The 12,662-nt window shown below is 43.0% G+C and overlaps 1 protein-coding gene across 3 annotated transcripts in view; it reads right to left on the minus strand.

Moving 5' to 3' along the window:
- The window catches only part of GMDS (GDP-mannose 4,6-dehydratase), a 623,184-nt gene that overhangs the window by 63,208 nt on the left and 547,314 nt on the right, over positions 1-12,662 (minus strand). Inside the window, exon 10 of one of the 3 annotated variants that reach the window (XM_019029923.3) lies at positions 2,768-2,958. The exons of 1 other annotated variant lie outside the window; for it this stretch is intronic. In XM_019029923.3, coding sequence (XP_018885468.3) covers positions 2,827-2,958 — 132 coding nt within the window. In that variant the 3' untranslated portion in view covers positions 2,768-2,826. Of the gene's footprint in view, positions 1-2,767; positions 2,959-3,620; positions 4,250-12,662 lie in introns of those variants that run through there. One more of the 3 variants, XM_055390905.1, reaches the window with a different exon arrangement.

Genomic DNA, 12,662 nt, shown 5'->3' on the forward strand with positions numbered 1-12,662 from the left:
TGTAATCTGCACTTAAGTATGCAATCAGGGAAACCACACCCAGAAGCAAGTGCATGGCTGCACAATTAAAATGGTCTTGCTGGAAGACCAGCTGGAAATGGTTGGAGAGGGTGTGGGGGGAAGCTGATGAGTGAGTGTCACTGGGATCTCTGAAACTTTGGCCATCATTCTCTGCAAAACATTTTCTCCTTAGACTCTAGCAAGCACGCACCTTTCTCTGTGTCCACTGATTAGTCACAGTATTTGTCTTTGTAAACCATTTAAGAAAATATTTGCATCTATTTAAAGGATCTAAATAGACGCCCCCCCGCCGGGTTGGCTTGTATTTATGTCATAAGCCATAATGGAATGCACTTATATGCAAACCATCTTTCCCTCTGAGTAAAGCATTTTGGCACATTTTCTATGACAGCACTGAGTCACAGTGCACAGTACATTAACGCAGCAACCTCTGAAATTGAGCAGCCCAGGTTGCAGGGCTGGCAATGCTTTATAAAAGGGTTAAAACCATTCACTCTGAGGTACTGGTAAGATAAAGGACTAAACAAACTAATGTGTTATCCTTGGAGGCAATACAATTTTTTTAAATGAAATTACTGAAATTAGTAAGGATTAAATTTAATTTTTATAGTCAGATAATAGCTACCAGCAGCGCCATCTGTTGAAATATTCCAAAACTTCATTTCCTGCATCCCAAATAATATTTACTTAAAGGAAGATACAAATGTTTAAAATCACAAGTAGGACTGGAACTCCATCCTCAGTTTTAGGCAAAATCACAACTATAATATTTTCCAGGACAAGAGGCACCACCCCGTTTGTCAGGCCCCAGAGATGTCCTTACCTACATCAGTAACCCCTTCAAGGTTCACGAACCTTCTCACTGACAAAAAACTCCCATAACAGAAACGAAAGAGCTCCTGTTCAACTCCAGCAACACCCCCAAGGCTTGAACATCAGGAAGGACGTGAACAGCACCTGCTACCCAGACTCTCCCGCACTTCACGGGCTGGTTGGGTTTCAGACCTGGAAGTGGCCCAGGCCTCCAACCTCCAGGGGAGGAGGATGAGGCCAATGTTCTAGGTCAAGGTCTTGCCTAAGATCAGACAGGTGGTAGGTATCAAGGTCAGGAGCTGCATTCAGGCCCCAGGTGTTCTGAATTTCAGCCCAGAATGCTTCCCGTTGGATTCCAGGGCCAATACTAACTCCTCCACTCAGCAGGCCATCAGCAAGCTCCTGTGTTCCAGGCACCATCCTTGACACTAGGGAGAGAGTTGCCAGCACAATGGACAGGGCCCTGAGCCATGCAGCTTCCATTCTAGTGGGAGGAGAGATACAAAGAGGCAGGTGAAGAACATGAGGGGGGTTCAGAGAAGTCACGGAGGCTTCTCTGATGCAGAGACTGAAAGAGTGTGGGGAGCAGCCCTGCCCTCTAACTTTCTGGGGGAGGAGCAGGTGTCAGTGCCCCAAGGTGAAGCTGAAGGGTCGGTGTGGTTGGAGAGAGGGCATGGGGGTAAGAGGGCAGGAGCTAAGCGGGGTGAGGTTGGGGCGGGGCAGGTCATGGAGAACACTGTAAGCTGCAGGAAGGACCTGGAATTCCACTGAGAGAGCTGTAAAGCCACAGGTGGGTTCTGAATGAGAGGTAATGTGGTCTCACTTATGTAAAAAGTGCCACTATCTTCACAATGGGCTGTAGGAGGGCAAGAATGGAGGCCGTGAGGCTGTTAAATCCACAGCAGAGAGGATGGCGGCTTCGTTTACGGGGGCTCGGGAGGCTGGTGAGACACAGCTAGATTCTGGGTTGATTTCCAAAGGAGAGTGAGTGAACAGTTCGCTGATGGATAAGTTGTGAGGTGTGAGAGAGGGAGGGGAGTCAGTGTTGACTCTGATGCTTTGGGGGTTCAGCAAAAAGAATACCAGCATTTGCTGAGCACCTACTAAGTGTCAAGCATATTTTCTCTATTAGTCTCAGAAACTCTCAAGTGTGGGCATTTGCCCCCATTACACAGATGAACGACGGCTCGTGGAAACCCCGCACCTTGCTATGGTCACGCACGTGGAGCGTGCTGTGTGGAATACAAGCTGGTCTACCTCTTTTTCTTCCTCCTACTTGGATCTGCTTCCAGCAATCAAGCAACTCCAGTTCCCTCCACCTTCTAAAGTTTGTGTGTGTTTCTACATTACATCCTCTCCGTGATTCTCCTCTGAAACCTCTCCACGCTCTTCAAAGCATATATTTAGCTATTGAGCCACAAATCCACTGCAGCTCTCATGAGGTCTTTATCTTAAATACCAGCCAAAAGGAAAGAATTTGTCTGGGGACTTAATACTCCCGTGTAGAGTTTAATTTATGTTAAACATATTTCTGTAATGGTCTTCATTAGAGGCACCAAGATGGGATACAGTAGCTATTATATAAAGATAGCCAGCTAACACTTCTGAGGTATATGCAGATTTTAGGGGTACTGCCTTTTCCAGTTGACAGCATCTATTTGAGGAATGTGAGTTTATTTTATTTTTTTAAAGTCAGCTCTCTACATATTCCTGCAAGTTTTGGAAGGGAAATAAATGATAGCACTTCAACATATAGTCATTTGCCCTAAAACTCACTTAAAACTGACATTAGAGAATGCAGATGTGGATGATCATTACTGTAAAGGTTACTTTCTTATAACATGTTCTTGCTATGAGGGTTGCATTGAAAAATGATGCTCTGAAACGATAACCTTTGGGCCATAATAAGCACCAGTGACCTTTTACACGGACAGACACAAAGTTGTTTTTATTAAATCAAGCTGAGGTGTTGGTTGTGTCAGATATGTATTTTTAACCATGGTAGAGTTGCAGGAGGAATGGCCTGTGTGGGATTCCATACTTCAAACTTGGTAGAATACAATCAGGGAAGGATTCTGCAACCACTTCTCTCTTCCTCTTCATTGGACTGCTCCACACCCAACACTGCAAACATGAGTCAAGAGAGCGCATAAAATTACCCAAGTGTAGGCCTACCTCACAATGAATACTTGAAAGCTTTCACTAGCATTATAAAGTAACTTTTCATTCTTTGAATGATCTGTCTCATGAGTAATGTCATCTAGCAATGTAGCAAGGTAGGACACTCCCCCTGAATAACAAGCAGTGTGGAATTGAAATAGAGATATAATGTTAGAAATGACACCACCTCTTTGAATCAGAAACATTTGTATCTTCTGGTATAAGACAATGGATATTAGGAGTAAATATGTTCCTGGCAACCCTGTCTAAGTAAACTTGAAAATTCAGGGTTGAGCCCATCCCTCACTGACACACAAATCTCCTTCTTATTGCTTTTCTGTCCTGTAACTATTTATCTTCCCAGGATTTTTGTCCAACAACATTGTCTACAATTCTAATTCAACAGTCACCTTGGCACAGGATTAATATACTGTAATGCCTAGCAAATGATCACCTCATAAATGTCTTCTGAAAAATTGTAATAAAGTGAAGACACGTGATTTCCTTAGGTCAAGTGGAGCATACCTGGATGAATCATAAATGAGTATTCACACTGGCTTACAACAGCATAGAAAACAAGTTGAAATATATGTAGATAACATATAAAGCATGACCACTGATTAATAAGATTGCTTTTATTAATCAAAATAAAACTGGGCACCCATCTGTAATCCCACCTACTAGGGAGGCTAAGGCAGGAGAATCTCTTGAACCCGGGAGGTGGAGGCTGTAGTGAACCGAGATCGCATCACTGCACTCCAGCCTGGGAGACAGAGTAAGACCTTGTCTCAAAAATAACAATAACAAACAAACCAACCCACAAAAAACTGGGCACCCATTTACATATACAAATAATTTGAGCATCATTTGTTTTAAAGAAAACATCTTTTGCTGTGCAAAAGCTCTTTAATTAGATCCCATTTGTCAATTTTTGCTTTTGTTGCAACTGCTTTTGACGTTTTTGTCATGAAATCTTTGCCCGTGCCTATGTATGGTATTGCCTAGATTTTCTTCTAGGGTTTTATAGTTCGAGATTTTACATTTAAGTCTTTAATCCACCTTGAGTTAATTTCTGTGTAAGGTGTAAGGAAGGGGTCAAGTTTCAATTTTTTGCATACAGCTAGCCAGTTCTCCCAATTCTTTACGAAATAGGGAATCCTTTCCCCATTTTTTGTTTTTGTCAGGTCTGTTGAAGATCAGATGGTTGCAGACGTGCAGTCTTATTCCTGAGTCCCCATCAGAGTGAACAGACAACCTACGGAATGGGAGAAAAGTTTTGCAATCTATCCATCTGACAAAGGTCTAATATGCAGAGTCTACATGGAACCTAAACAAATTTACAAGAAAAAAAACCAAACAACTCCATTAAAAAGTGGGCAAAGGACACAAACACACACTTCTCAAAAGAAGACATTTATGCAGCCAACAAACATATAAAAAGAAGCTCAACATCGCTGATCATTAGAGAAATGCAAGTCAAAACCACAATGAGATACCATCTCAAACCAGTCAGAATGGTGATTATTAAAGTCAAGAAACCACAGATGTTGGCAAGGCTGTGGAGAGATAGGGACGCTTTTACACTGTTGGTGGGAATGTAAATTAGTTCAACCATTGTGGATGACAGCATGGCAATTTCTCAAAGACCTAGAGGAAGAAACAGCATTTGACCCAGCAATCCAATTACTGGGTATATACCCAAAGGAACACAAACCATTCTATTATAAAAATATATGCACACATATGTTCATTGCAGTGCTAGTCACAATAGCAAAGACATGGACTCAACCCAAATGCCAATCAATGATAGGCTGGATAAAGAAAATGTAGTACATATATACCATGGAATACTACGAAAACATAAAAAGGAATGAGTTCATGTCCTTTGCAGGGACATTGATGAAGCTGGAAGCCATTACCCTCAGCAAACTAATGCAGGAACAGAAAACCAAACACCACATGTTCTCACTCGTAAGTGGGAGCTGAACAATGAGAACACATGGACACGGGGAAGGGCACACACACTGGGGCCTGTTGCGGGGGGTGTGGGGGAGGGAGAGCATCAGGAGAAATAGCTAATGCATGCTAGCCTTAATACTTAGGTGACGGGTTGACAGGTGCAGCAAACCACCATGGCATATGTTCACCTAAGTAACAAACCTGCACATCCTGCACATGGTCCCCGGAATTTAAAATAAAATAAAAATAAAAATAAAATGATCTTAGAAGTCTACTATTACCTATACCAGTCTTGGTTCAAAATACGTCTTAAGTGTCCCTTTGGGAACTGCCTTAACAGTGGGTCTACAAGGCACATTAGAAAAGCAGTTTTATATGGTATAGTTACAGTGTTCTAAAATTTATTTTGCCCTAACAGCTTTATTAAGGTATATAATTAACATACAATAAAGAGATGGCATCCTATCTGTGCTCCTACGTAAACATATCATGTCCTTTTTCTCTGGCTACCTTTAACATTTTTGTTTATCACTGGTTTTGTGCTGTATGATTATGAAGGACCTCAGTGCAGTTTTTTTCATGTTTCTTTTGTTGGGATTTGTGGTGGTTAATACTGAATGTCAACTTGACTGGATTGAAGGATGCAAAGTATTGTTCCTGGGTGTGTCTGTGAGGGAGTTGCCAAAGGAGATCAACATTTGAGTCCGTGGACTGGGAGAAGCAGACCCACCCTCAGTCTGGGTGGTCAGCATCTAATCAGCTGCCAGTGTAAAAGCAGACATGGGAAGGGCAGACTTGCTGAGCCTTCTGGACTCCATCTTCCTCCCATGCTAGATGCTTCCTGCCCTGGAATATCAGACTCCAAGTTCTTCAGCTTTTGAACTCTTGGACTTATACTAGTGATTTGCCAGGGGCTCTTGGGCCTTCAGCCACAGACTGAAGGCTGCACTATCGGCTTCCCTGCTTTTGAGGTTTTGGGACTCGGACTGGCTTCCTGGTTCCTCAGTTTGCAGACGGCCTATGGTGGGACTTCACCCTGTGACCATGTGAGTCAGTTCTCCTAATAAACTACCCTTCATATATTCATTTATCCTATTAGTTCTGTCCCTCTAGAGAATGCTGACTAATACAGGGTTTGTTGAGCTTCTTGGATATTTGTGTTCGTAGTTTTCATGAAATTTGGAAAAAAATGTTTAGCATTATTTCTTCAAATATCTTTTCTGTCCTCCCCTCCTTTTTGGGGACTCCAATTACACACGTACATTAGGGCATTGGAAGTTGTCCTCCAGAACCGATTCTCTGTTCATTTTTTTAAAATTCTGTTTTTCTGTTTCATATTAGATAGTCCCTATTGCTATGTCTTCAAGTTCACTAATCTTTTCTTTTACAATGTCTAATACGCCATTAATTCTGTCAATGTAATTTTCATGACATTATAGATTTCATCTTTAAGTTCAATCTGAGTGTCTTCTTTATATCTTCCTTCCACTTAACTTTCTTAACATACAGAATAAGGTTCTAAAAATTAGTTTAACATCTCTACTGCTAATTCTAACATCTGCATCAGTTCTGGGTTGATTTTGATTGGTTCTTTTTCTCTTCTTTAGGGGATATATTTTCCTGCTTCTTTGCAAGCTTGGTAATTTTTTATTGGATGCCGTAAATTGTGAAATTTATCTTCTGGGGCAGTAGATATTTTTGTATTCCTGTACATACTCTTGAACTTCGTTTCTGGGAGCCAGTTATGTTACTTGGAAGCAGCGGTGCTTTTGGCTCTTCCTTTCGTGATTTGTTAGACAGGTCTGGAGCAGTCAGTGCCCCTTCTAAGAGGCAAGACCCTTCCGAACACCCTAACCAATGCCCTGTGGATCTTAATCTTTTCCAGTCTGGCTGGTGGAAACAGGCCACCTTCCCAGCCCTGTGTGAACATTCAGTACTGTTCCCTCTAATCCTTTTGGATGGTTGTTCCCCAGCCTTAGGTAGTTTCTTCCTGTGCTGATCAGCACTGCCCTGACTGCTCCAGGGGCACCTCTGCAGATCTCTGGAGCAATCTCTGCAATTCTCCTCACCTCTGCCCTGCGTTCTCTTACCAGTCCGGCTGCCCTGAACTCTGTCCTTTAAGCTTAGGGAACTTGCTGGGCTCTGCCCGAATCCTGTCCCCACGCCGCATCCTGTTCAGTCTCCCAGCAGTGAGCTAGGGTACTCAAAGGGCTCACCTCATTTGTTTCCTGTATCTCAGAGGTTACTGTCCTCTGTTGCCTGACATCCAGTGTGTACTAAAAAACATATTTCCATATATTTTTTTGTTGTTGTTGTTGTTTTGTCTTTTGGGCAGGAGGGCAAATCTGTCCCTGTTACTCCATCTTGGCTGGAAGTGGCTGTCTTAATGCTAGTGTTTAGTATCACTCAATGCGGCCATCAACTTGGCAAGGGTTGACTTTGGATTACTTTTTCTTATTTCAGGAAAATAAAATGGCAAAGATAAAGTTCTGTTACTAGCAAGCACAGTTACTAGTTTGTTTTCTCTGTTATCATTTACTGAGCACGTGCTATGTACCCTCCAAGTAGGCTGTGCTTTATGTACATTTTTCTTATTTTAATCTTTCTAACAAACTTATAAAACAAATACTATGATTTTTATTTTATATAAGAGGAAACTGGAACTTAGAGAGTCAAATAACTTGCCCAAGGTTATACAACTAGCAGGTGACAGGGCTGAGCTGAAAACAAGTTTCTCCAATTCCAAAGACTGTTTTTATTCACTGCAGTTCTGAAGGCACTAAAGAGAAGATCCTGGGCCCCCAAAGTGTGTTTGAACAATGGTAGCATTGTTAAAATACATAATTCTCTGATGACTTGACAAAGCATAATGATGCCAATTACTCTCTTTTACTGATTCTACTATGCTATGGATTGTAAGAGGTACTATTATTTTATCTGTCCGTAAGAAGGAAAAAAATCTGCCCATTAAACCACGGCATAGTGTTTTAGATGCTGTTAATTTTAGGGTGGATCTCAATTTTAGCATTGTTAAAAAAGAAACAATATGCATATTAAAATCAATAAAATGATACAGTATCATGTACTGGGTACTACTGTTGCTTTTGATTCTTTCAACAACCCTAAAAGGTAGTCATTGTGGTATGCATTTACAGAAGTAGAAACTGAGGCTCAGGCTCAAGGGTAGGTGACATGTCTAAGGTCACACTGCAGTAAATGGCAGTGCCAGACTTTTGCTACTTCTTATATGCTTGTCAAAAAAATCAGTCCTATTAAAATCAAACATATGCTTTTAATGGCATGTCAAGCCCATGTGTGTATACACACACGTCTGCACACATGTATATGCCTAGGTGCTCCCTAGGAGTTATATTTGCTTTAGTAGCATAGCAAGAGGTGGAAATAGGATAAATGAGTGTGTTGGCAGAATGACATTTCTCATCTGCCCACAATCTAGTGAATAAACAATTACGTTGTGAAGGTTACATAAACTTAGAAAAAGCTTATAGTATTTATTGCAGCAATAACCAAATTTTAAACTAGGACATACATCTGTCCAAATGAAAAGTACCTATCACTTTTATAGATTCCTACCTAGTTTTGTGCAGTAAGACCCAGAGCCAACCCTGCTTTGGAAGGTGTTTGTCTAACGTTCTTCGAGTAAGGAATGCTTCCTCACAATACCACAGAGAAGGGTGCCATTTCAAGTAGAATTTCTTTGTTTTCTTGTCAATTCTGTATCTCTTCAGTGTAAAACACAGAGAACAGACTCATATTTCTTTCTATGAGCAAATTAAAAAAAATAATAACAAACTTCCCTGAGGATAAAAGTGTGAGGATGGTCATTTACTTGGATTGACAAATGCAGCCCATGACGGGGTCCAGGAAAGCTCATCTGCACAATATACCACCAGTTCACTAGGTGACGTGAGGAATCCTGAAGAGTCTGGCTACTGTTTAAGATCCTCATTTCTGATATGAGTTAGAAATCTCCACAGTGAGTGAATCTTAAATTTGGAGTCTTCTGTAAAAACTGAACCAATGAATAGCACTGAAGTGGTAGAATGAAATTCAACTACCTTTGAGGCCTCACATCAGTAATCCCCTCTACAAAATCATAGTTATCTTAATGCAAAGACTGCTGTAATCCTGGCCTTGCAATGCACTATTTTTCATATGAATGGTTCAACTGTGTGTCCTATTTCAGAAGAGGAAGGGGTGACAGTGACATACAGGGCACAGATTTTCTGAATGTTATATTGGTAATCATAGAGGGCTCGCTCATGCAGCAGTAGATAACGTCTAACAGCCAGTTCTTTCTCAACATCAGCATCAGCATGTGGCCATGACAAATGAAGTCTGGAAGTAGCTCTTGGCAGAATCCTTAAGGCTGCAACAGAAGATGTGTGCTTTTCCCTGCAAGGCCCCTGTGTGCAGGGACCCTGCCCTGTCACTCTGAGGTCCTGGCACCACCTCTTCAGAGTCCCACGTGTTCTTTTCCAGGCTCAAACTTAAGAGCCTGGTTTCCAGTGACTCGGCCCTGAGAACAAACAGTGCTGAGATGAAGCCTGTGGCTCCATGAGCAAGCTGAACGTGGCCAGAAAGCAATCACAACATTCTTTTCTGTCTTGGGTTTTTTTTTTCTTTTTTTTTTTTAATTTTAGCTTTGATGACAAAAGCAATGCTGGAGGAGAGTGAGAGCACCAAGTTGAACCCACGTGGACCAGCTTTGACGATGAAGCTACAGGCAGCCAAGTCAACACACACATAGAGAAAGTGGAAAAAGAACAGAAAAGCAGGAGGCAGAAACAAAAACATGCAGGAGAGGGTGATTCTGTTCCATGATCTTGGCTCAGTGCTCCAGGGTTCCTAATGTTTCAGCAAAAAGAAAATCACTGTAATGAAATGTAATGAGACCCTTTGACACTGAGGAAGTGACAGCTCAGGCTTGGCCTTTTACCACACACCTATAATCTGTGACTTGCAACAGAACGTTTCCCGAAGAGCGCAGTCCTCCCTGAGCAAAATGGCTAGGGCCTGCGCCGTGATTTGCTGCTCTGGAATGGGACACACATGTTGCTAATCCTTGCAAAACCAGCTGAAGAACCATTTTCCTCCTGAGAATTTTCTTCTGTTCACTGCTAATTTTGGCTACTTTAGTTGCTTTGTTTCTCCTCCACTTAAGTAAATATTCCTCAAGTTGATGTGCCAAACCTCTCTTTTGGAATAACAGAAGGTTTAACACATGTATGCTCATAGGGACAGCGCTTTCACACGTTACTGACAGCTTCATAGACATCATTTCCATTTCTCCTCAAGACAAGCTAAGGCAGAAGGTAAGGCAGGCATTATGATGTCCATTTCACAGATGCGGAAAGTGAGGCTCAGAGGGGTTAAAAGATGACCTGATACAAGTCATAGAGCCAGTATCTGGAAGAAGCAGGAGCAAAGTCCAGGCATCCTGATCCAAGCTAGGTCCACTGCCTTCCACTCTGGAGAGGCTTCATCTCCAACAGAGGAAGGGACGTGAGTGGCTGGAAAATCTCATGGATGAAGAGCCTCAGATTTCATGCTCCTTGGAGTCACATGGTAAAACAACAAGTGTTTGGCCTGTGGTTCTGTCACTTTTACCATCTGTGACCCTGGGGTAAATAATGGCATCTTTAAGCATTTGTTTTTGAAAGATAGAAATGATGATAATTAGCTGATTGGGCTGCAGTGAGAAGAAAACAGGCTGGTACATGGATGATGCAGAGAAGTATGTCTGTCACACTATAGGAGCCCAACAGCCCATGCGTTACTTCAGACGATGGCAGCTGTTTGGCTGTGTGAGCCCAAATGCCATAAGTGGGCATGTTTAAGGTGGATGTGATTCCTATGTATGCCTCCTGAGGAACAATTAACATCCTTAAAGATTGTTGCAGTGCGTTGACGGCAGGTGTCCCCCAAACTCTAAGTGTCCTGTGGAACCTGGGGCAACACACTCACAGCCTTTCCCACAGGGCCTCCTCCGAGCCAGATACCAGCAATGTAGACAAAGCATTTGGGAAGTTGGATCAATAGTGAAGGTGGCCAATTCATCCCAGGTTGCCCAGGACTTTCTCATTTTCAGCATGAATAATCCTGTGCCCCAGGGCAAACTGGGACAGCTGGTCACCCTGTCAGTCATAGAGTCTAGGCTGGTAACAAATTAAAAAGCTAGAAACCTATTTCTTATAAGCTATTCCTCAATAGAAAACAATGCAAAAACCTTGGCGCGCTGCAGCCTCATGTTCTGAACCAATGGTTCTCAAAGTATGGTCCCCAAACCAGGCCCGCAGCATCAGCGTCACATGAGAACTTGTTAGAAAAACAAATTTGGGGCGCCATGCACACCTCACGAGTCAGAGACTGTGGGGATGAGGCCTAGGGATCTGGGTTTGAATGAACCTTCTGGGTGTTTCCGATGCTCGTGCAGGTCTGAGAACCACTGGTCCAGACCACAAGTAGAAGTCAGACTAGATGCCAAGGAGAACTAAAGCAATGCAAGCTCACGAGAGGAAGCTTTCTTCCTTTGTCATGATCCCTCCATTTCGCATTGCTCAAACTGAACGGGGAAAACATGATGGAAGCACTTCCTGCTCTCTTGTTCCATGGGAATCCAGTATGGCTGCGGACGATCAAGGGTAAAGTATCTCCGTAAAGTAACACACTGACAAGAAAGGCACCTTTAGGGGAGTCAAGCATATCATTTCATCTGTGGCCACATGTGAATGCTAGCTACACATATGTTCTAAAAAGCAAAGAGTAGACAAAGAGGAGCGCCGCCCAGCCTCCCAACACCAGAGTCTCACTTCCTCTCCTCAGCTGGCGCTCTGGGGCCGGACTCCAGTAATAACAGCCTCCTGGGGAGATGAAAGCCCTGGCAAGCACAGTTTATCTTGGTGAATGTATACTTTAGCTTTGTGTGTATCTACACACATACATACACTGCAGTATTTATAGCTGGTATACATGTGAGGTAGCGCTGGAGACAAGGCCTGGAATGGGTGTACAACACCTATGAGGTTGGAACCAAGATCTTTTAAAAGCAAACCTGGTTTCCCTGAACTGTCCTCCACCCGTGTGGTCCAAACACACACTCAGGTGTTTCGGGAAGAACATCCTCCCTCCCTGCAAATAGGGGCAGCAGTCTTTCTTCTGTTTCCAGAAAGAGTTGAGTATTTTGTGGTGGCTTCTTTCATCTCTGGGGACTTTGCTTATTAGAAAAATACACAGAATCACCGCTCTCCCGAGTAAGGAAATGAGATGGCCGGGAGATGAGCTGAGTCAGGACCGCTGCTTTAAGCCAAGTCTACAGGGTTGGTATTGAGGTGGAGAAGCGATCAGTGCAGCACAGCCCACTCTGAGAAGGGCAGGCATGGGGGCCTTCCGGCCCCAGCGCCCACGTGTGCGCGACCCTGGACAGAGGGCGGCCTCCAGTGGCAGTGCTGCTCTGTGGCACACTGAGGCCTGGTTTCCTTTTTTTTTTTTTTTTTTTTTGGTGGGGGCACATATTTCCTCAGGAAGGAGCAGATAAGTTCCTCCTTAGGCTTGTGAATACTTTCTTGTCACCTGGCCAAATGGAATTCCAACGATATTGTGAAGAGGCAGTGCCACTTCACAGCAGACACTCACAACAAGCCACAGTCATGGGGTGGTCAAAACTCCCAATCTCCATTTTCATGCAA

The sequence above is a fragment of the Gorilla gorilla genome, chromosome 5 (assembly GCF_029281585.2).
Source record: "Gorilla gorilla gorilla isolate KB3781 chromosome 5, NHGRI_mGorGor1-v2.1_pri, whole genome shotgun sequence".
Lineage (NCBI taxonomy): Eukaryota > Metazoa > Chordata > Mammalia > Primates > Hominidae > Gorilla > Gorilla gorilla.